Source organism: Mirounga angustirostris, unplaced genomic scaffold (genome assembly GCF_029215605.1).
Source record: "Mirounga angustirostris isolate CCGP_5_RB_7025 unplaced genomic scaffold, mMirAng1.0.hap1 SCAF_9, whole genome shotgun sequence".
NCBI lineage: Eukaryota > Metazoa > Chordata > Mammalia > Carnivora > Phocidae > Mirounga > Mirounga angustirostris.
In genome coordinates, this window is record NW_026991717.1 from 105,190,791 (window position 1) to 105,215,359 (window position 24,569).

Sequence of the window (24,569 nt, forward strand, 5' to 3'; positions counted from 1 at the left end):
TTAATCTATAATATTTAAGGGTAAAATCAATATTTTTCAAGAATAAGCAGAAAATAGCCTGCATAAAAATGTATATAGATATACATATGAATATATGAATATTGGTGGCTTGGGATAGAATATAGAATATAGCGGGGCGCCTGGGTGGCTGTCGTTAAGCGTCTGCCTTCAGCTCAGGTCATGATCCCAGAGTCCTGGGATCAAGCCCTCCATCGGGCTCCTTGCTCCGCGGGAAGCCTGCTTCTCCCTCTCCCACTCCCCCTGCTTGTGTTCCTGCTCTCGCTATCTCCCTGTCAAATAAATAAATAAAATATTTTTTAAAAAGAACACAGAATACAGAATCAAATGCTTAGATGCAGAATAACTACTGACATAAAATCCCATTTTAAAGTTTACCTAGGGGTGTCTGGGTGGCTTGGTCAGTTGCCCATCCAACTCTTGATCTTGGCTCAGGTCATGATCTCAGGATCATGAGATGGAGCCACAGGTTCAGCTCCATGCTCAGTGTGTAGTCTGCTTGAAATTGTCTCCTTCTCCCTGTGTCCCTCCCCCCCACTCGTGCATGCTCTCTAACTAAATAAAATCTTTATAAAAAATAAAGTTTACCTATACCTTTCTTTCAATTCCTTTATCTTTTCTATATTTTTATTTTTTTCTTCCAGAGTTTCTGCAAGATTCTTAGTTTCATGGAGTCTTGCAATCTGCTAAAAAGAAAAATGACAAAGCAAAACAAAATAATTATCTGTGAAGCATTAAGGAACATATGCTTCATCTTAACTAATGAATATGAGTTTTTCTATATAATCACAGGATTTATGTTTTTGTGGCATCAGCTATCTTTTAGTGAAAGTTGCTAAAACCGGGTCAAAATTAACAATAAATCATACTCCTTTAACTTTTCCTTACAACTCCATTAGCAAACCTCTTCTTTTTTAAAAAGTTCAGAAGCAAAGTAGATATCAATTCCCTATATATAGACATAGTTACCATATAGTTTAAAGGAAGTAGCATCTACTGTGTTATTATTAAAACGATTTTATTGTTATTTGGAACCTTATGCCTATGAATGGTTAATATATTTAACACAACTTTCAAAAAATTCAGAAAATTAGCTGTTCAATTTTTTTCTCAGAATTTGGAAATAACTTTGATGGGTTTTCAGTCAATGAAAGCCATTTCAGTAGAGGACAGTAAAAGTGTATTCAAGAAAATATCATGCACCATCAATCTTAAAGGCTAAACTAGTTCTAGACTAGTTCTATACAGATTACAGCCATAGATTTTCAAGATTAAATTCTTTAAACAATTTACTGTCTTGTTCTCTTTTTTGACAACACTGTTGTAGCCCTTTTAGTGCCTTTAAGTTCCTGTTATTAAGCTATATCTTTTACTTTATTCATCTTTTTTCAGCTGCCAAAGAAAAACTATCCCCTAAAACTCATAACTAAATATGCTCAGTACCTAAAACACATATTGGCTCCAAAGGTAATCTGAGGTAAATAAATTTTCTTAAGTCTTTCTCCATATTTAGGCTCTTTAGAAATAGCTCTTCTAAGACCGTCAGTTAACATAGCATTATACTTATACATTAGTACATTTATAGAAACATATTACAAAATATATACCTGGTTTAAATAATTAATTTCTATTTCCACTTCATCTACTTCTTCCTTCAATTCAGATGAACTTTTGGAATAATTGCTGGCATGTTTAAGAATATCTTGTGTTTTACATCTCACGTTAGCCCTTTTATGTTAAGGAACTATGTTATGCAAGTAAATTTTACATTTGTAATATATGTACCATTATCAGAAAGAAATAGTTAATATTATGTAACTTTATATATGTTCCATATAAACAATAAGCAATATTAATAACAGTATCTGAAAATAGAGGTAAAACTAATATAAACATTTGGCAAACTGACAAAGATAATTTATTGCTTACCTATGTTATACATTGAGCTTAAAAACTTTTCATCCAAAAAATGTTAGAATTTTTTCTTTTACTTAAATAGTTCACATAGTTTTTTGCTTTTGTTTTTTTACCCAAGTTCATCATGTCATTTGGCATGACTAATAATACATAATCAATTCAGGTCCAAATTTAACTTCTTGTGTTTCCATTGTTTATTTGTTCCAAAGACATTTAAAAATCCAACCAGGGTGCCTGGGTGGCTCAATCAGCTGGGTGTCTGAATCTTGATTTTGGCTCAGGTTGTGGTCTCAGGGCCATGGGATCAAGCCCCACAGGAGGGCTCTGCGCTCAGCAGAGCGTCTGCTTGGGATTCTCTCTCTCCCTCTGAACCTCACCCCCAAGAATAAATAGATAAGTAAATCTTTAAAAAATATTAATTATTTAATTAAATCCACCTAATTTCCCTTTTCTTGCTCTGTAAGTTTCATCAGTGCAGCCTGCAGGACTCAGAAGACAACTAGATCTTCTATCTGGGCTTTCTGCTTGAACTAGATTTATACCCAATTTCAAAGATTTTTTTTAAGATTTTATTTGACAGAGAGAGAGAGACAGTGAGAGAGGAAACACAAGCAGCGGGAGAGGGAGAAGCAGGCTCCCCACTGAGCAGGGAGCCTGACATGGGGCTCGATCCAAGGACCCTGGGATCATGACCTGAGCCAAAGGCAGCCGCTTAATGACTGAGCCACCCAGGCACCCATATACCCAATTTCAAGTACAGAATTTCTCAGCTGTTAACAGACATCCTGCATAGTTATTAACTACTACAATTTCCTAAGTTACTCTACAAACCATTTAGGAGAACTTAAAAATTAATAGAATAGTAGTAGTGAACAAGAACTCCAGAGAAAATCTGTCTACTTAAGACAGAATAATTCCTACTCTGCCTTAAAATACATAATATATATGCTAGAACATAAAATTTCAGATGAACATTATTTATGATGCTATATTGTTATAAAAGTAAGTATCAATTAAAATTTTTAGATATAGACATTTAAATCTTAATCTTCAATTTTCCCTACCTCCATCACCTCTTCTTGTTTCTCACATAATCTTGTATCTCATCCCTTCCTACATCAAACTTCCTAAATTTCTGCTATACCTCGTGCATCAACCAACCTCTGCCTCTTCCCACTGAGAAGTTACAACACAGATAGGCAGGAAATAAACAACTAAAAACAGAATAAACTAAAACCTAAACATGAAGAGAGCAAGCAGCAAAGGAGTTAAAAGGATGATTTAGGATGAAGCAGAATGAAGTAAGGTAGAATGCAGGGATAAAGAAGATTTAGTATAAACAGTGGAGTTATAATCTGATAGGAAAGCATATGAAGGATTGTAGAGGTTGGAAGAGGATTAAAGTTCTAAGTTCATCATCAGGGAAGATCTCCTGGACAAACAGATGAGACTTAGACCAATTAAGAATTACTTAATCATCTAATACAATGCCACTGTATTAGAATTAATTGTTTACATGTCTGTCTCCCCTACTAAACTGTGAGCTCCTTGCAAAAAGCTCTGTAACTTCTCAAGGATTACCTGGCACAAGGTAGGTACCCAATGAATTTCTGTAGATGAGTAGATAATTGTGACTCACCTCCCCACCACCTTCCATCCTGATTTAACTGGAACTCTTTCTTTGGTAAGACAGAGCAAGATGACTTTTTCATTGGTTTGGTTGCTAAGATACACCACTTAAAGTCAACACATATACCACTTTATTCTCATTAAAATTGCTTGCTTCTCATCACATGCACATATATGAAAACTAATCCCAAATGACCTTTTTTTAATTTTTTAATTTTTAATTTTTTTAATGTTATTTTATTATGTTAGTCACCATACATCATTAGTTTTTGATGTGGTGATCCACGATTCATTGTTTTCGTATAACACCCAGTGCTCCATGCAGTATGTGCGCTCCTTAATACCCATCACTGGGCTAACCATCCCCCCCTCCCCTCTAAAACCCTCAGTTTGTTTCTCAGAGGCCATAGTCTCTCATGGTTCATCTCTCCCTCTGATGTCCCCTTCATTTTTCCCTTCCTTCAGGCTGCGATCTCTCTGCTCTGAGGCAGAGGGTTGGAAACAGTCTCTTCATCACCAAAAGATCTTTAAAGTAACTGCTGGTTTTTTTAATTAAACAAACAAAAAAAACCCCAAATCAATTTGTTTCTTACCAGGGAATCATAATAACAATTAAAATACAAAAACAATATGTATAATAAAAATTCTAGGTAGAAATATTTTGTGGATACATATGTAATGTCCATTTAGCAAGTGATGGAAAAGGAGCAGGCACTGAAAAACAAAATCATATTTTAGTTTGATTCATTATTCTTTTCATTATAAATAGATACCATTATTTAAACAACATATAACAAAAATATTAATACCTAGAAATTCCATAAAGATAGTTTCATTCATTTTTAGTTGTTCAGTACTTGCCAACACTCTATTTTGAATTTCTTCATGTTCTCTTTTCTTCTCATAATATTCATGTGAAAGGGGTGTTTCTGAGTATTTTAACTGATATTGCTTCAAAACATCCTTATACTGACATATATAACCATGGTACATTTTTCTGTTAAAATTAAAAGAAATGATGTCAATATAACAAGAATATATCTAAAAACTTTCTAAGTGTCACCTGTTAAAGTCTAACAAGTTAAACATAAAAGGCAAGTCAAATGCCAACTTATCCCTGTTTCCCTCAATACTCTCTGCCTTTCAAATTTTCCTTTACTCCATCACTTTTCAACTCTTTCCTCTTTCGCTTCACTACCTGAGTTATTCATTCCTTAATCCTCTCCAATTTAACTTTTACTCCCACCATTCCAAAGAAACTTGCCCTTTCCCCCCACCAAAAAAAAGGAAATGAAACTGCCCTTCCCAAGGTCACCAATGATCTAATTGTCTAATTCAGTGATCTCTTTTTATTTCTCATCCTAATTGATACTGCAGAACCTAGGGGTTTTTTTTTTAAGTTTTTATTTAGATTCCAGTTAGTTAACATACAGTGTGATACTAGTTTCAGGTGTACAATATAGTGATTTCATTCATCACCCAGTGCTCCTCACAACAAGTGGACTCCTTAATCCTCCTAACCTATGGGTTAAATCACCTATTTAACCCATACTCTCACCTCTCTCCCCTCTGGAAGCCAACAGTTTGTTCTCTATAGTTAAGAGTCTGTTTCTTGGTTTGCCTCCCTCACTCTTTTATCCCCCTTTGTTCATTTGTTTCTTAAATTCCACATATAAGTGAAGTCATATGGTATTTGTCTTTCTCTGATTTTCTTCGCTTAGCATAATACTCTCTAGCTCCATCGATGTCATTGCAAATGGCAAGATTTCCTTTTTATGGCTGAGTAATATTCCATTGTATATAGGTACCACATCTTCTTTATCCATTCATCAGTTGATGGATACTTGGGCTGTTTCCATAATTTGGCTATTGTAGAAAATGCTGCTATAAACATTGGGGTGCATGTATCCCTTTGAATTAGCATTTTTGTACTCTTTGAGTAAATACCTAGTAGTTCAATTGCTGGATCACAGGGGAGTTCTATTTTTAACTTTCTGAGGAGCCTCCATACTGTTTTCCAGGGTAGCTGCACCAGCTTACATTTCTACCAACAGTGCAGGAGGGTTCCCCTTTCTCCACATCCTTGCCAACACCTGCTGTTTCTGTTGTTGATATTTGGGACTTCATCAAAATAAAAAGATAAAAAGCTTCTGCACAATGAAGGAAACAACAAAACTAAAAGGCAACCTACGGAATGGAAGAAGATATTTGCAAATGACATATCTGATAAAGGGTTAGAATCCAAAATATATAAAGAACTTATAAAACTCAACACCCAAAAATGAATAATCCAATTAAAAATGGGCAGAACACATGAACAGACATTTTTCTAAAGAAGATATACAGATGACCACCAGATACATGAAAAGATGCTCAACATCACTCGTCATCAGGGAAACACAAATCAAAACTACAATGAGAACCTGGTTCTTCCAATGACTTCCTGATCTTTATCCTCACTGAGGCTTTCAGTTTCTACTCTCCCCAGTTCACCTACCTCTATAACTCTGCTTTTTAAATTTTCAACTCTCTAAGCTGACATTTTGATAAGAAGTCATGTTTTATGTGTTAGAACTCTGGGCTCACCATCATTCTTTTTTTTTTTTTTTTTAATTTATTTGACACAGAGAGAGAGACAGCGAGAGAGGGAACACAAGCGGGGGGAGTAGGAGAGGGAGAAGCAGGCTTCCCGCCGAGCAGGGAGCCCGATGTAGGGCTCGATCCTAGGACCCTGAGATGATGACCTGAGCCGAAGGCAGATGCTTAACCAACTGAGCCACCCAGGTGCCCCCACAATCATTCTTATATACTCCGTAACTATTTTATGAAGAAAATTTCAGCACTGTTTGGAGGAGCTCCTCCAGTCCAACTCAGGTAGAGGTGGATCGTCATCTCTTTGGGCACAAGTCTTTAGTGGACAGTTGATTCTTGCAAAAGGATATTAACTCTTCCTTCTCATTTGACTTTTGTTAACCTATGGGCCAAATTTAACCTGCCACCTGTTTTTGTATGGCCCGTGAGCTAAGAATAATTTTTGCATTTTAAAATTATTGAAAAGTCAAAATAATAATATCTCATGACATTAAAATTATATGAAATTCAAGCTATAATATCCATAAATAAAGTTTTATTAGACCACAGTCATTCATTTATATGGTGTCTAAAGTTGTTCTTGCATTACAACAGCAGGGTTGAGTATCGGCAGAGACTGTATAACCCATAAAGCCTAAAATATTTACTATCTGGCCCTTAATAAAAAAAAAAGTCTGGGGCGCCTGGGTGGCTCAGTCGTTAAGTGTCTGCCTTCAGCTCAGGACATGGTCCCAGGGTCCTGGGATCAAGCCCCACATCGGGCTCCCTGCTCTACGGGAAGCCTGCTTCTCCCTCTCCCACTCCCCCTGTTTGTGTTCCTTCTCTCGCTGTGTCTCTCTGTCATATAAATAAATAAAATCTTTAAAAAATAAAAAGTCTGCCAATTCTAATCTACAACAGTGAAAATGTTCAATCCAGGTTCATTATAGGAAATATATTTTTAGATCCTCTTTTTACCCAATTCTTATCAAATACTTAGTTTCAAGAAATAATATTCATTGAAAATTTTCTAAAAATATATAGTCCTTACGTTCCTCAGAATTCTGTAAATTTTCTAAATCAAGACATACTATATGGGGAAATTTATTTAAAGATACTAAAATGATTATCTCATCTTAGCAGATGAGAAAACAAGAACAGTTTTCACAAATGCTTTTATACTGAAAAAAAAAACTAAGGATAACAGTATTGTACTGGTCAGCAGATCTGAATCTTCTGAATGTTTTAATTTAATATTCTAAACTCTGTCCCCTTTTGCAAAATAAAGGAGTTGAGCCCAAAACAAACTCTTATTCCTCTAAATGCACATTTGTTAATTAATCTCTCAGTTCTTGGGGAAATGGTCCAGGGAAGAGGGAAATACTTAGAAAACTAAGTCTGAGTCACCAGTTTCAGATGAAATTAGCATACCACATTTCTTATATACTCCACAGAGGGACTTTAGCAGAGACCAGCTTAACCTATCTCATCTGTTGCCAACAATACTAGTCTTCATGAATGTCTAGAATGGAAGATTAGGAGAAACAAGAAGCTGGTACCTCTATTTCCTTCAGTACCCATGATACCAGCAAATGGAGTCTTTTCTTTTATACATATCTGGTATTGAGTCAATTCAATCAACCTATGTGGTTGGTTTAAGAAAGACCTATTTTCACTTTAATATCTTTGGCTGCCTAAAAGAAGTCATCCACAACAAACACTATTAGAGAGGTACATATTTAAACTGCTTTGTTTTAGCCCCTCATAGAAACATTTTAATAATGTTTTATAGCCATGGCTTGCATTGAAAGATGTTTTAAAAAGAAGTAATATATATATTGTGTTTATTTTGGGGAGGCCACTGAAGATAACTGACTACCACACTGCATAATTCCCCTTTTATGGGAACTCAGGGGAGAAATTTCTCTCAAATCTCATTACCAGGAAAAACCTCTGCTTATCCTAAACAACAGAACTGGGCTCCTCACTCCTTCCTTCCTTCCTCCCTTCTTCCCCTCCCTTCTTTCTTCCTTTATTTCTTTTTTTCAGAGAGGACAGAGGAAAGTAGTCTGAATTGGGTTATGAGGTAGGATACCTCACCTCACCTCAGCCATTGAACTCACTTTGCCGGCTCTGAGTCTGTTCCAAGCTCTGGCTAAGGAGGCATCTCTCAGAACACTCCCCAAGAGTGGGGTCCACAGCATCTCCTGCCCAGTCTGCCCTCATGCAAAGTCCTGTTCTCTAGGAACTCACCTCCCCAAAACTCAGGGAGGACCCTGTTAGGGCTGCTTTTGAACAATTGAACTGTTTTTTAAATGAATAGTCTGAATCTCAAACTGATCACATTTCCACAATGACTTGACTACTACTAGGAATTCCAAAGCCTAATCTGTACCTGTATTTAACAAATGTGCAAGACCATGTAATAAGAATTTCTATCCTAATCAAAGGCTTCATCTTCCTACATTATCCTTACATCCCTATAGCCTTGATTTTTATATTTAGTTTTCTTTTAACACTGTGGTATTATACAAATTATTTCAAATCCTTTTTAGGTTGAAGCAAGGTCTAAAAATGACAAAGTAACAGTCTCTTTCACCAATTCCACCATCTGCCTATTCCTTGGATGATAGTGTACCCTAGCTTTCTCTTCTTTTTGCTCTATATATTTCCCTGGGCAATCTTATCTATTTCCATGATTTCAAATGCCAGTGAAGTCCAAATCTATTACTTTAGTCTCCACCTTCTCCTCTTAAGACCCATCTTTAAATATAAAGGGTACTGGAATCTAGATTTTGTATGTGTGTTTTTAATTAAAATATAAAAATTGGCATGATGTCAGCAAGATGACAGAATAAAATATCCCTCATGTGTATTGCCCCATCAAAAATAATAATTTAGCATCCATCCATGGACAAAAGTGTGTTTGTGGGAGCTTTGGGATCCAGGTAGAAAACTGTGAAATCCTGGTGTAGTCCAAGACTGAGGAGAGTCATTTTGAGAAGGCAGGCTCACATCCTGGTGGCTTACTCACTAACTGGTCCTGGCTATAGACCTGTAAACAGTTCAGTACCCCCTGAGAACTCAGCTACAACCCCATTTGGCTTTGGGTCTGTTACTAGCACCATACACCAAAGGACCCAGAAAGAGTCATGCCCACCCGTTTGTCAGGTAATAGATATACATACCTTAGTTCAGCTATGGACCCTGAAGTGACCCTGAACCAGCTCCAGTCCCTATATCTGCAGTATAGGAGCCCCTGGAGGTTAGACTGGCAAACTCATTCAGACTATAGATTCTAAAAGGGCCCTCTAACTGGGCTCTAGCCCATCGCAGCCACAGTCACCAAAGAGTCCTGCTCACACAGGGACCCAGCAGGAGATACTCCTGTCTGTGTCCCTGAAGATCCTGAAAGGGCCTTATCCTTGGTTCCAACCCCCTCACAGCCATAGTTTGTCAGCAGTACTGCCCTCAGTGGGAGTTCCCAGTGGAAGACACTCCTATCTGCACCCTAGTAGATTCTAAAATGCCATATACTTGGTTCTATGTCTCTCACAGCCAAAAACCATCAGCAGAACTGCCAGCCCTGGAACCCAAAAATAGGTACTCCTATATGTACCCCTATAGATCCTAAAAGGGCCCTATACTTGGCTCCAGTCCCTCCAGCTACAGTCAGGGAGTACTCCAGCCCACCCAGGGAACTGGTGGAAGACATGCTTATCTGTACCTTCAGAGCCAGGACTACAGACCTCAAGATTGTAGAATCTGAAACATCTCAGAGGCTCAGTTCCAGCCCCTCCTGGCCACAGTCTAGGGCCAGTCCTGACCACCCACAGATCCATCCTGTGACTAGGCAGTAGCTCTACCAGGTTCCTAAGTGGGAGCCACACCAGTCAACACACTTGGTAATAGGCCTGCTGACTGAGGACCAACTGTGGAACCTGAAGCGGACCTTTGTCCCAGTGCTATCTAACTGAATGAAGTACAGGAAGCATTCTCAAGCACCCAGGGACCAGAAGGATCATACCTGCCTGAGCCCCTCATAACAACCACACCAACCACAGATCCCAATGTAGACAAAGTGACAGCCTCAAAACCAACCCTAACCCAGCATGACTGCAATTCTAGAAGTAATCCCATCAGTCTAAGAAACCAACAGGAGAAGGTTTTTACCTACCAAAACCAATCTGTAAACACTAAAAGAGATGTTTGTTCATTCAATAGCAAAGACACTAATGCAAGGCTACACAGATCACAAAGAACCAGGCAAATATGAAACCAGCAAAGGAAACTAATAAAGCTTTAGTAACTAACCCCAAAGGAATAGAGACCTACTATTTGCCTTCCAAAGAATTCAAATAATCATTTTCAAGAAACTCAATAAATTGCAAGAGAACACAGACAACTAAATGAAATCAAGAAAACAATGCATAAACAAAATAAGAAGTTTAATAAAGAAATAAAAACCATAAAAAAGAACCAAACAAAAATCCTAGGGGCACCTGGGTGGCTCAGTCGGTTATGCATCTGCCTTCAGCTCAGGTCATGCTCCCAGAGTTCTCAGATCAAACCCCACGTCAGGCTCCCTGCTCTGCAGAGAGCCTACTTCTCCCTTTCCCTCTGCCTGCTTGTACTCTCTATCTCTCTGCTAAATTAATGAATAAAATCCTTAAAAAAAAAAAACATTAAAAAATAGATACAGCTACATTAACTTGTTAGTGGATACACAGTATAAAAGATGTAAAGTGGGGCACGTGGCTGGCTCAGTTAGTGGAGTGTCTGATTCTTGATCTTGGGATCTTGGGATCTTGGGATCATGAGTTTGAGCCCCATGTTGGGGGTAGACATTACTTTAAAAAAATGTATTAAACAAATAAAGGGAACTTTAAAATAAATAAATAAAGCAAACACGTATAAAACTCCCACCCTTAAAAAAAAAGATGTAAAGTATGACATAAATAGCATAAAATCTGAGGAGGAGGACGTAAAAGTGTAGAGTTTTTATATGCAATTGAAGGTAAGTTGTATCAGCTTAAAATAGTGTATTTGTAAATGTTTTATGTTAACCTCATGGTAACCACAGAGAAAAAAACCTATAGCAGATACACAAAGATAAAGAGGAAGAAATTAAAGTATACCACTATGAAAAACAAATCACAAAGGAAGACAATAAGAGAGGAAGACAGGAACAAATGAATTTTTAAAACACTCAGAAAACAAATAAATGGCAATAGTAAGTCCTTATTTATCAATAATTACTTTAGGGGCACCTAGGTGGCTCAGTTTGTTGAGTGCCCAACTCTTGATTTCAGTTCAGGTCATGATCTCGGGGTTGTGGGATCAAGCCATACATTGGGCTCCATGCTTGGCGTGGAGTCTGCCTAAGATTTTCTTCCTCTCCCTCTGCCCATCTACTCTCATGCTCACACCCTATCTCTTTCTCTAAAATAAATAAATACATCTTCTAAAAAAAATAATTACTTTAAACATAAATAGACTAAATTCAAAAGATACAGAGCTGAATGGATTTAAAAAACAGGACCCAACAATATGCCACCTACAAGAAACTCACTTTAGCTTTAAGGACACACAAAGGCTGAAAGTGAAGAGATGGAAAAAGATATTTCATGCAATTGATAACCAAAAGAGAGAAAAAGTGGTTATACTTATGCCAGACAAAATAGACATTCAGTCAAAATCAGTCAGAAAAGACAAAGAAAAGTCTCTATACAATGATAAAAAGGTCAACTCACCAAGAAGATATAATAATTGCAAATATATGCACAACCCAACACTAAACCACCTGAAGCAAATATTAACATAACTGAAGGGAGAAAGAGCAATACTGGTAGAGGACTTGAATAGCTCACTTTCAACACTGGAAAGATTATCCAGACAGAAATTAATAAGGAAACAGCATACCTGAATAACACTGTAGATGAAATGGACCTAACAGCGTTATACAGAACATTCAATCTAACATTCCATCTAACAACACAAGAACATACATTCCTCTTAAGTACACATGGAATATTCTCCAGTAGAGATCATATCTTGAGCCACAAAGCCACCTTAATAAACTTAAGAAGACTGAAATTATATCAAGGGTCTTTTTCTGGCCACAATGATATAGAACTAGAAATCAACAGCAAAAGGAAAATGAAAAATTCACAAATATGTGGAAATTAATCAACACACTCCTGAACAACACTGGGTCAAAGAAGAAATCAAAAGTATCTTGAGTGCCTGGGTGGCTCAGTCACTAAGCATCTGCCTTCGGCTCAGGTCATGATCCCAGGGTCCTGGGATCAAGACCCACATTGGGCTCCCTGCCCCGTGGGAAGCCTGTTTCTCCCTCTCCCACTCCCCCTGCTTGTGTTCCCTCTCTCGCTGTGTCTCTTTCTGTCAAATAAATAAATAAAATCTTTAAAAAAAAAGTGTGTTGAGACAAATGAAAATGAAAACACAATATACCAAAATCTAGGGGATGCAGCAAAAGTTGTTTTAAAAGGGAAATTTATAGCAATAAATGCCTACATTAAGAAAAAAGAAAGACCTCAAATAAGCAAACTAACTTTATACCTCAAGGAATTAGAAAAGGAAGAACAATCTAAGCCTGAAGTTGGCAGAAGGAAGCAAATAAGAAAAATTAGAACAGAAATGAATAAAATAGAGAAAAGGAAGACAATGGAAAAAAGATCAGTGAAACAAAGAGTTGGTTTTTTGAAAAGATTAAAATATTTTGCAAACCCTCAGCTAGACCAACCAAGAAAAAAAGAGAGAGGAACTCAAACAGGCAAAATTATAAATGAAAGAGAAGATATTATACCATAGAAATACAAACATACAACTGACACCATAGAAATACAAAAAGATCATAAGAGGCTATACCATGAACAATTATAAGACAAACAATAAGATAACCCAGAAGAAATTGATAAATTTCTAGACACATACAACCTACCAAAACTCAATCATGAAGAAACAGAAAAACTGAACAGATCAATTATTAGCAAGGAGATTTGAAGTAGTAGTAACCAAAAACCTCCCAACAAAGAAAAGCCCAGGACAAGATGGTCTCATTGATGAGTTGTACCAAACATTTAAAGAATTAATACCAATACTTCTCAAACTCTTCCAAAAAGCTGAAGAGGAGGCAACATGCTCCGACTCATTTTATGAAGCCAGCATTACACTGATACCAAAGCCAGATGAGAACACTACAAGAAAAGAAAACTACAGGCTAATATTCCTGAGGAATATAGATGGAAAAATTCTCAACAAAACACTAGCAAACCAAACTCAACAGCACATTAAAAGGATCATACACAAACACCAAGTAGGATTTATCCATGGGTTGCAAGAATGGCTCAACATACACAAGTCAATAAACATGTTATTCCACATTAATAAAGGATAAAAATTATATGATCCACTCAATAGATGCAGAAAAAGCATCTGGCAAAACTCAGCACCCGTTCATGAGAAAAACTCTCAACAATTGGGTATAAAAGGAACATACCTCAACATAATAAAGGCCATGTATGACAAGTCCATAACTAACATCACAGTCAATGGTGAAGAGCTAAATGCTTTTCCTCCAAAATCAGCAATAAGACTAGGATGCCACTCTCACCACTCCTAATCAATGTAGTACTGGAAATCTTAGCTATAGCAAGTATGCAAGAAAAGGAAATAAAGTCATCCAAATAGGAAAGAAGTAAAAGGGTCGGAGGGGGGAAAGATGGCGGAGGAGTAGGGGAACCTATTTCAACTGGTCCCTGGAATTGAGCTTGATATCCACCAGACCACTCTGAGCACCCACGAAACCAGCCTGAGATGTAAGAAGATCTGGATCTCTACAAACAGAATATCGTAGGTGGTTGGTTTTGAGGTACGAAGCGGGGAGCCGTGATTCCGCGGGCAGATATTGGAGGATAAACGGCAGCGGGAGGGTGCATGGCTATGGGGATCCTACACCACCGGTGAGCGACAGCTTCAAGTGCTGCGGACAGGCACAGACTCGCAGACCCGTAGCAGCCGGGAAAGGACTTTAGGGCAGCCCCCGGGGCGGAATCCCGGATCGGCAGGGTCCCACCTGAGCGAACTGGGAGCGGCTAGAGGTTTTAGAGGTACAAAGGGCAGAGACGTGCCCCGACCTGAAGGCAGGACTGGGAGCGCTGGGGAGGAGCGCACAACCCAGGACGCTGCAGTTTATAGCAGCACAGACAGAAACGGAGACAGTGGGGCCTGGAGAGCTCACTGAAGAACAGAATGCAATCTCTCTGCTCTGGGGCAAAGGGCTGGAAATAGTCTCTTCTGCTCTGACTCGCGGAAGAGACGCGGAAAGCCACCAGGGAAAGCCGCCAGAGAACAAAAGCCCCCAAAACTGATTCCCGCTGAGCCCATACCCCGCCACAGGGGCACAGGGCAACTGCGCCCAAACAGGGTTGCCTGAGTAACAGCGCCGCAGGCCCCTCCCGCAGAAGACAGGCTGGGAAAACAAGAGGCCAGCAACCCTAAGGTCCCTAGAAAACAGGTGCATCTTGCTTGGGTTCTGGTCAATAATTTGGACTCTTATACATTCCCTCAAACACCCATCAACAGAATGACTAGGAGGAGGAGCCCCCAAAATAGAAAAGACTCAGAGATTATGACTTACGCTGCAGATTTACAAATGGATGCAGATACAACCAAGATGTCGGAGATGGAATTCAGGCCAGCAATTGTGAAGACAATGGCTAGAATGGAGAAATCAATTAATGGCAACACACAGTCTCTAAGGGCAGAAATCAAAGGTGAATTGGCAGAACTTAAAAATGCTATCAATGAGATCCAATCCAATCTAGATAATCTAACAGCTAGGGTAACTGAGGCAGAAGAGTGAATAAGCAACCTGGAAGACAATATAATAGATAAAAAGGGAAAAGAGGAGGCCAGGGAAAAACAACTCAGAATCCATGAAAATAGAATCAGAGAAATAAGTGACACCATGAAGCGTTCCAATGTCAGAATCATTGGAATCCCGGAGGGAGTGGAGAGAGAGAGAGGACTAGAAGATGAATTTGAGCAAATCATAGCTGAGAACTTACCTAATCTGGGGAATGAAACAAACATTCGTGTCCTAGAGGCAGAGAGGACCCCTCCCAAGATCAAGGAAAACAGGCCAACACCCCGGCATGTAATAGTAAAACTTCCAAATCTTAGAACCAAGGAAACCATCTTAAGGGCAGTTAGGGGGAAGAGATTCCTTACGTACAGAGGGAGGAACATCAGAATAACGTCAGACCTATCCACAGAGACCTGGCAAGCCAGAAGGGGCTGAAAGACATATTCAGGGTACTAAACGAGAAGAACATGCAGCCAAGAATACTTTATCCGGCAAGGCTTTCATTTAAAATGGATGGAGAGATGCAGAGCTTCCACAACTGGCAGAAGCTGAAAGAATATGTAACCACTAGGCCGGCCCTGCAAGAAATATTAAGGGGGGTTCTATAAAAGGAGAAGGACCCCAAAAGTGATATACAATAGAAATTTACAGGGACAATCTATAAAAACAAGGTCTTCACAGGCAATATGATGACAATTAATTCGTATCTTTCAATAATCACTCTCAACGTGAAAGGCCTAAACGCTCCCATAAAACGGCACAGGGTTGCAGATTGGATAAAAAGACAGGACCCATCCATATGCTGTCTACAAGAGACTCATTTTGAACCTAAAGATACATCCAGACTGAAAGTGAAGGGATGGAGATCCATCTTCCATGCCAGCAGACCTCAAAAGAAAGCTGCGGTAGCAATTCTTATATCAGACAAATTAGATTTTAAACTAAAGTCTGTAATTAGAGACACAGAAGGACACTGTATCATTCTTAAAGAATCTATCCAACAAGAAGATCTAATCATTGTAAATATCTATGCCCCCAACATGGGAGCAGCCATCTACATAAGCCAACTGTTAACCAAAATAAAGAGTCATATTGATAACAATACGTTAATTGTAGAAGACCTCAATACTCCACTCTCAGCAATAGACAGATCATCTAAGCAGAAAATCAACAAGGAAACAAGAGCTTTGAATGATACATTGGACCAGATGGACCTCATAGATATTGACAGAACATTCCACCCTAAAACAACAGAATACTCATTCTTCTCGAGCACACATGGAACTTTCTCCAGAATAGACCATGTACTGGGTCACAAATCAGGTCTCAACCAATACCAAAAGAATGAGATTATTCCCTGCATATTCTCAGACCACAGTGCTCTAAAACTGGAACTCAATCATAAGAAAAAATTTGGCAAAAATTCAAACACTTGGAAGCTAAAGACCACTCTGCTCAAGAATGTTTGGGTCAACCAGGAAATCAAAGAACTTAAACAATTTATGGAAACTAATGAGAATGAAAACACATCAGTCCAAAACCTATGGGATACTGCAAAGGCGGTCCTAAGGGGGAAATACATAGCCATCCAAGCCTCACTCAAAAAAATAGAAAAATCCCGAATTCACCAACTAACTCTACACCTTAAAGAACTAGAGAAAAAGCAACAAACGACGCCTAAGCCACGCATTAGAAGAGAAATAATTAAAATTAGAGCAGAAATCAATGAATTAGAAACCAGAAACACAGTAGATCAGATCAATAAAACTAGAAGTTGGTTCTTTGAAAGAATTAATAAGATCAATAAACCACTGGCCAGACTTATCCAAAAGAAAAGAGAAAGGACCCAAATTAATAAAACTATGAATGAAAGGGGAGAGATCACAACTAACACCAAGGAAATAGAAACAATTATTAGAAATTATTGTCAACAACTACATGCCAATAAACTGAGCAATGTGGATGAAATGGATGCCTTCCTGGAAACCTATAAGCTGCCAAGACTGAAACAGGAAGAAATTGACAACCTGAATAGGTCAATAACCAGTAACGAGATTGAAACAGTGATCAAAAACCTCCCAAAAAACAAGAGTCCAGGGCCTGATGGATTCCCTGCGGAATTCTACCAAACATTCAAAGAAGAAATAATACCTATTCTACTGAAGCTGTTTCAAAAAATAGAAACAGAAGGAAAGCTTCCAAACTCATTCTATGAGGCCAGCATTACCTTAATCCCCAAACCAGGCAAAGACCCCATCAAATAGGAGAATTTCAGACTGATATCCCTGATGAATATGGATTCCAAAATCCTCAACAAAATCCTAGCTCATAGGATCCAACAATACATTAAAAGGATCATCCACCACGACCAAGTGGGATTTATCCCCGGGATGCAAGGGCGGTTCAACATTCGCAAATCATTGTGATAGAACACATTAATAAGAGGAGGGAGAAGAACCATATGGTCCTCTCAATTGATGCAGAAAAAGCATTTGACAAAATACAATATCCTTTCCTGATTAAAACTCTCCAGAGTATAGGATAGAGGGAACATTCCTCAAGTTCATAAAATCCATCTATGAAAAACACACAGTGAATATCATCCTCAATGGGGAAAAGCTGAGAGCCTTTCCCTTAAGATCAGGAACATGTCAAGGATGCCCACTCTCACCACTATTGTTCAACGTAGTACTAGAAGTCCTAGCAACAGCAATCAGACAACAAAAAGAAATAAAAGGTATTCAAATTGGCAAAGAAGAAGTCAAACTCTCTCTTTTCGCAGATGACATGATACTTTATGTGAAAAACCCAAAAGACTCCATCCCCAAATTACTAGAACTCATCCAGCAAATCAGTAATGTGTCAGGATACAAAATCAATGCACAGAAATCAGTTGCTTTCTTATATACTAACGACGCAACTGTAGAAGAGAAATTAGAGAAAAGATTCCATTTACAATAGCACCAAAACCCATAAAATACCTCGGAATAAACCTAACCAAAGAGGTAAAGGACCTATACTCTAGGAACTACAAAACACTCATGAAAGAAATTGAAGAAGACACAAAAAGATGGAAAAATATTCCATGCTCATGGATTGGAAGAATAAACATTGTTAAAATGTCTATGCTACCCAGAGCAATCTATACCTTCAATGCCATCCCGATCAAAATTCCAATGACATTTTTCAAAGTGCTGGAACAAACAATCCTAAAATTTGTATGGAATCAGAAAAGACCCCAAATCGCCAAGGAAATCTTGAAAAAGAAAAACAAAGCTGGGGGCATCACGTTGCCTGATTTCAAGCTATATTACAAAGCTGTGATCACCAAGACAGCATGGTACTGGCACAAAAACAGACATATAGACCAATGGAACAGAATAGAGAACCCAGGTATGGACCCTCAACTCTATGGTCAAATAATCTTTGACAAAGCAGGAAAAAACATGCAATGGAAAAAAGACAGTCTCTTCAATAAATGGTGCTGGGAAAATTGGACAGCCACATGCAGAAGAATGAAACTCGACCATTCTCTACCACCATACACAAAGATAAACTCAAAATGGATGAAAGACCTAATGTGAGACAGGAATCCATCCAAGCCCTAGAGGAGAACATAGGCAGTAACTTTTTTTACATTGGCCACAGCAACTTCTTTCAAGATACATCTCCAAAAGCTAGTGAAACAAAAGCAAAAATGAACTTTTGGGACTTCATCAAGATAAAAAGCTTCTGCACCGCAAAGGAAACAGTCAACAAAACAAAGAGGCAACCCACGGAATGGGAGAAGATATTTGCAAATGACACTACAGATAAAGGGCTGGTATCTAAGATCTATAAAGAACTTCTCAAACTCAACACCCAAAAAACAAATAATCAAGTCAAAAAGTGGGCAGAAGATATGAAAAGACACTTCTCTGAAGAAGATATACAAATGGCTAACAGACACATGAAAAAATGTTCATCATCATTAGCCATCAGGGAAATCCAAATCAAAACCACATTGAGATACCACCTTACACCAGTTAGAATGGCAAAAATGGACAAGGAAAGAAGCAACAAATGTTGGAGAGGTTGTGGAGAAAGGGGAACCCTCTTACACTGTTGGTGGGAATGCAAGTTGGTACAGCCACTTTGGAAAACAGTGTGGAGGTGTCTCAAAAATTTAAAAATAGAGCTACCCTATGACCCAGCAATTGCACTCCTGGGTATTTACCCCAAAGACACAGATGTAGTGAAAAGAAGGGCCATGGGGCGCCTGGGTGGCTCAGTTGGTTAAACGACTGCCTTCAGCTCAGGTCATGATCCTGGAGTCCCAGGATCGAGCCCCACATCGGGCTCCCTGCTCGGCAGGGAGTCTGCTTCTCCCTCTGACCCTCCCCCCTCTCATGTTTTCTCTCTTTCTCTCTCTCTCAAATAAATAAATAAAATCTTTAAAAAAAAAAAAAAAAAGAAAAGAAGGGCCATATGCACCCCAATGTTCATAGCAGCAATGTCCGCAATAGCCAAACTGGGGAAAGAGCCGAGATGCCCTTCAACAGATGAATGGACAAAGAAGACATGGTCCATATATACAATGGAATATCGCACAGCCATCAGAAAAGATGAATACCCAACTTTTACATCAACATGGATGGGACTGGAGGAGATTATGCTAAGTGAAATAAGTCAAGCAGAGAAAGTCAATTATCCTATGGTTTCACTTATTTGTGGAACATAAGGAATAGCATGGAGGATATTAGGAGAAGGAAGGGAAAAATGGGGAGAGGGAATTGGAGGGAGAGATGAACCATGAGAGACTCTGGACTCTGAGAAACAAACAGGGTTTTAGAGGGGAGGTGGGAGGGGGGATTGGTTAGCCTGGTGATAGGTATTAAGGAGGGCACGTACTGCATGGAGCACTGGGTGTTATACAAAACAATGGATCGTGGATCACCACATCAAAAACCAATGATGTATTGTATGGTGACTAACATAACATAATAAAATTAAAAAAAAAAAAAGAAGTAAAATGGTCTCTGTTTGCAAAATGACATGATCTTATCTACAAAAAACTCTTAAGACTCCACCCAAAAACTGTTAGAACTAATCAACAAATTCAGTGAAATTTCACACTACAAAATCAACATACAAAAATCAGTTACATCTCTATATACTAACAATAAACTATCTGAAAAAGAAATAAAACAATCCCATTTACAATAGCATCAAAAACAATACAATACTTAGGAATAAATTAAACCAAGGAGGTGAAAGGTCTGCCCACTGAAAACTATAAGATATTGATCAAATAAACTGAAGAAAACATAAATAAATGGAAAGATATTCTGCACTCATGGATCAGAAGAATTGTTATAATGTCCATACTACCCAAAGCCATCTTTGGATTCAATGCAATCCCTATCAAAATTCCAATAGCATTTTTCACAGAAACAGAAAAAACAACTCTAAAATTTGTATGGAACTTCAAAAGACCCCCAAATAGCCAAAGCAATCTCAAGAAAGAACAAAACTGGAAGCATCACACTCTCTGATTTCAAACTATGCTACAAAGATATAGCAATCAAAACACTATCATACTGGCATAAAAACAACACACAGACCAATGGAACAGAATCAAGAGCTCACAAATAAACCATGTATATACAGTCAATTAATATTTGGAAAAGGAGGGGCACCTGGGTAGCTCAGTTGTTTAAGCCTCTGCCTTCAGCTCAGGTCATGATATCAGGATCCTGGGATCCAGCCCTGCATTGGGCTCCCTGCTTAGTGGGGAGTCTGCTTCTCCCTCTCACTCTCCCTCTGTTCTCTCCCCCCCATTCTCTCTATATCAAATAAATAAAATCTTTAAAAAAATAGTTGGAAAGGAGCCAAGAATACTCAATGCAGAAAGGATAGTCTCTTCAATAAGTGGTGCTGGGAAAACTGGATATCCACATGTGAAAGAATGAAATTGGACCCCTACCTTATGCTACTCACAAAAATTAACTCAAAATGGATTAAAGACTTAAACGTAATACTTGAAACTATATAACTCGTAGGAGAAAACATCGGGGAAGAGCTCCTTGATATTGGTCTTTGCAACAAATTTTTTTGGATATAATACCCAAATCACAAGCAACAAAAGCAAAAATAAATGAGACCACACTGAACTAAAAAAGCTTCTGCACAGAAAAAAAAATTTAACAAAATGAAGAGGCAATCTGTAGAATGGAAGAAAATATCTGCAAACCATATATCCAATAAGGGGTTAATATTCAAAGTATATAAGGGACTCATACAACTGAATAGCAAAAAGGCTAATAATTCATGTTAAAAATGGGCAGAGGAGCTGAACATTTTTCCAAAAACATACAAATGACCAAAAAGTTCATGAATAGATGCTCAACATCACTAATCATCAGGGAAACACAAATCAAAACCACAATGAGATCTCACCTTACACCTGTCAGGACAGCTAGTATCAAAAAGACAAGACATAACAATTACTGGTAAGGATGTGGAGAAAAAGCAACCCCTGTGCACTACTGGTGGGAATGTAAATTGGTACATCAATTATTCTTCAATAATAATTTTTTTTTTAAAGATTTTATTTATTTATTTGAGACAGAGAGAATGAGAGAGAGAGAGCACATGAGAGGGGGGAGGGTCAGAGGGAGAAGCAGGCTCCCTGCCGAGCAGGGAGCCTGATGCGGACTCGATCCAGGGACTCCAGGATCATGACCTGAGCCGAAGGCAGTCGCTTAACCAACTGAGCCACCCAGGCGCCCAATAATAATTTTTTTAAATGTACATATATAGGGGCATCTGCCTGGGCCAGTCAGTAGAGCATGTGACTCAATTTCAGGGTCATAAGTTTGAGCCCCACATTGGGCATTGAGTTTCAACACTTTAAAAAATAATTTAAAAAAATGTGGGGAGCCTGCTTCTCCCTCTGCCTGCCGCTCCCCCTGCTTGTGCTCGCTCGTGCGCGCGCTCTCTCCCTCTCTCTCTTTGGCAAGTAAATAAATAATACCTTAAAAAAACCCAAAAACCAAAAAACGAAATCTCTCACCTTGTTCCATTATATTCATTAATTACATTTAGTCCTCCAAACAAGGTTATTTTACACATAATAAAATAAACCCATACAATGGGTTTCTCCATTAGAATATAACACCCAGTACCATTAGTTCTCTGAAAATGAGAAGTTCCATATAAAATCCCCTTCAAAAAGTCAATACTCCAAATTTTTCATAAGCTAATTCTATAGCTACCTATTCCCCCAGATATTTACCTATAACAATTCAATTATAAAGACCATTAATTGAAGCACTCTGCTATTAACAATTCCTACTGATAAATTGTTTCTATCTAAGGACATATCTAAATAATCCAGGGTGGTAGAGCTTTATAACAGATAGGGAGGCCTCCAATGGCACCCAAAGAGTCCAAAGCACTGGATTTACTTTAAAAACAAAAACAAAAAACTCTCCCAATGTACAAAGTTTCTGCATTTTTCAAGTAATATTTTTATGAAGCATACTAAATTATATAACTGATAAATTAATATGTGTACTGTACTTGTCTTTTTCAATAGTTTCTTGATAAATAGTAAATTGGTCCTGCATATAGTCTTCATGCTTATGAAAAACATCACATGTTGGCTTCCAGCTATGGAAAAAAACATTGTAATTAGAATCTCAGAATAATAAATTGTAAGAGATAATAAAAATGAATTTAGCTATTTAAAGATAAATGAATCTTTCTCTTCCTGGAGAAAACAAGCCTATATCAAGAAAATATGCCCACCTTCCATCACCACCACTACCATCATTCAGGCAATCATACATATACTCAAGTATCAATATCCATTAATTTTTACATAAAACCTACTGTGGAACCATGACTAAGGAAAGAGCAAATGTTATATGGCTGGACTGTGTATTGCTATGGCATTTCTAGAATATACTGTGCAATACTTCAACATCAGGCTTCCTTCTCATCATACTTCTAAGATCTTGGCTAACAAATTCTTTTGGAGTAAGGATTCAAAGAACTAGAATAAAGGCTAAAAAGAGGCTTTTTCTCCTTTGAAACTTAGCAAGTTGGGTCGCTATACCCTCCTGAACTAGAAAGAAAGAAACTAGGCCAAAAGAGTTATAAAATCAGATAGTAAGAATAAAATGAATAGTCATAATATTTTTTGTTTTATTACAAGACTTGAAAAATGTTACCAAATGTGAAAAATCTAAAATTTGCATCCACCATGTCAGCTTCCATTCTAAGTGTTGTTCAACTATTTCCTCTAGCTCTTTTTTTGAATCTTTAAATATTATTTTCAGATTCAAAAATTCACATGCCCACTTCGGAAGCAAAGAAAAGCATATGTAAGGAAATGACTATCATCCATATTCTCATCACTGAATAATAACTACTATTATTGTTTTAATAAACTATTTCCAGATTTTATGATAAGTATATTTTAACATCTTTTTTTAAAGGTTTATTTATTTGAGGGAGAGAGAGAGTGGGGGAAGAGGCAGATGGAGAGAGAATCTTAAGCGGACTCAGGGCTGAGTGAGGAGCCTTATGCAGGGCTCCATCTCACCACCCTGAGCTGAAACCAAGAGCTGGATGCTTAACTGACTACACCCCACAGGTACCCCTATATTTAACATCTTTGAGATCATATTCACATATATAATAATGTATCCTCTTTTATCATCTCCTTTTAAATTATACACATTTTCCTTGTCACTAAGAATTCATTGTAAAGGTTTTAATAAATACATCATATTCCATAATTTATCTAACCATTCCCATATTGTTGGCCATTTTTGCTTAATCTAAGTTTTTCTATTGTAAATAGAACTTTTACATAAATATTTGTCTGAATTGCTAATCATTTCCTTAGAAAACGTTCCCCAAAATGGAACTGTAAGGTCAAAGGTTATACATACACATATTCTGAGTATTTTTAAAATTCTCTAAGAAAACATTTTCACTAAAAAGCTTTTCCTGTAAGCATTTTGATGTATATACTCCTAAATTATTTCTAATTATATGTAAATAGACAATTACTAAATTGGGTTCATACTATGAATGTTGTTTTATTGCTTTTTTTCATTTTGGAATATACATCTTTCCATGTCAATAGAAAGCTAACATCTTTCCATGTCAATAAATATACACTTATAATTTTATTGGTCAGCTACTCTTCATTCATATGCCTATACCAAAATTCATTTAACCCATCACCTAATGTTCTTTTCAATGTTTTCCTATCATAAAAAAGGTTGAAATACCTTATTGTACATTACATCTTTGAGAAAATGCCTAATTATTTCCTTATGAAAAATTCTCAGAAATGGAAACTTTTAATCAAAAGCCATGCTTATTTTTAAAGCTTTTTAAAAAATATACTGATGTGTCATCCAAAAGTTTTATACCAGCATACATGACTATAGTGTACAAGATAAATGATTTTCTTATTCCCTGGCCAACACAGGATATTATCTTCCTTTAAATTTCTGTAAAACTTAAAGGCAAAAAAGCAGCATTT

At 37.7% G+C, this 24,569-nt stretch overlaps 1 protein-coding gene across 1 annotated transcript in view; it reads right to left on the bottom strand.

Moving 5' to 3' along the window:
• CUNH14orf39 (chromosome unknown C14orf39 homolog) overlaps positions 1 to 24,569 on the bottom strand; it is a 66,514-nt gene that overhangs the window by 36,795 nt on the left and 5,150 nt on the right. Inside the window, exons 4-8 of the mRNA XM_045900983.3 lie at positions 22,589 to 22,678; positions 4,374 to 4,561; positions 4,236 to 4,278; positions 1,626 to 1,746; positions 613 to 704 (exon numbers count right to left, since the gene is read on the bottom strand). Coding sequence (XP_045756939.1) covers positions 613 to 704; positions 1,626 to 1,746; positions 4,236 to 4,278; positions 4,374 to 4,561; positions 22,589 to 22,678 — 534 coding nt within the window. The remainder of the gene's footprint in view (positions 1 to 612; positions 705 to 1,625; positions 1,747 to 4,235; positions 4,279 to 4,373; positions 4,562 to 22,588; positions 22,679 to 24,569) is intronic.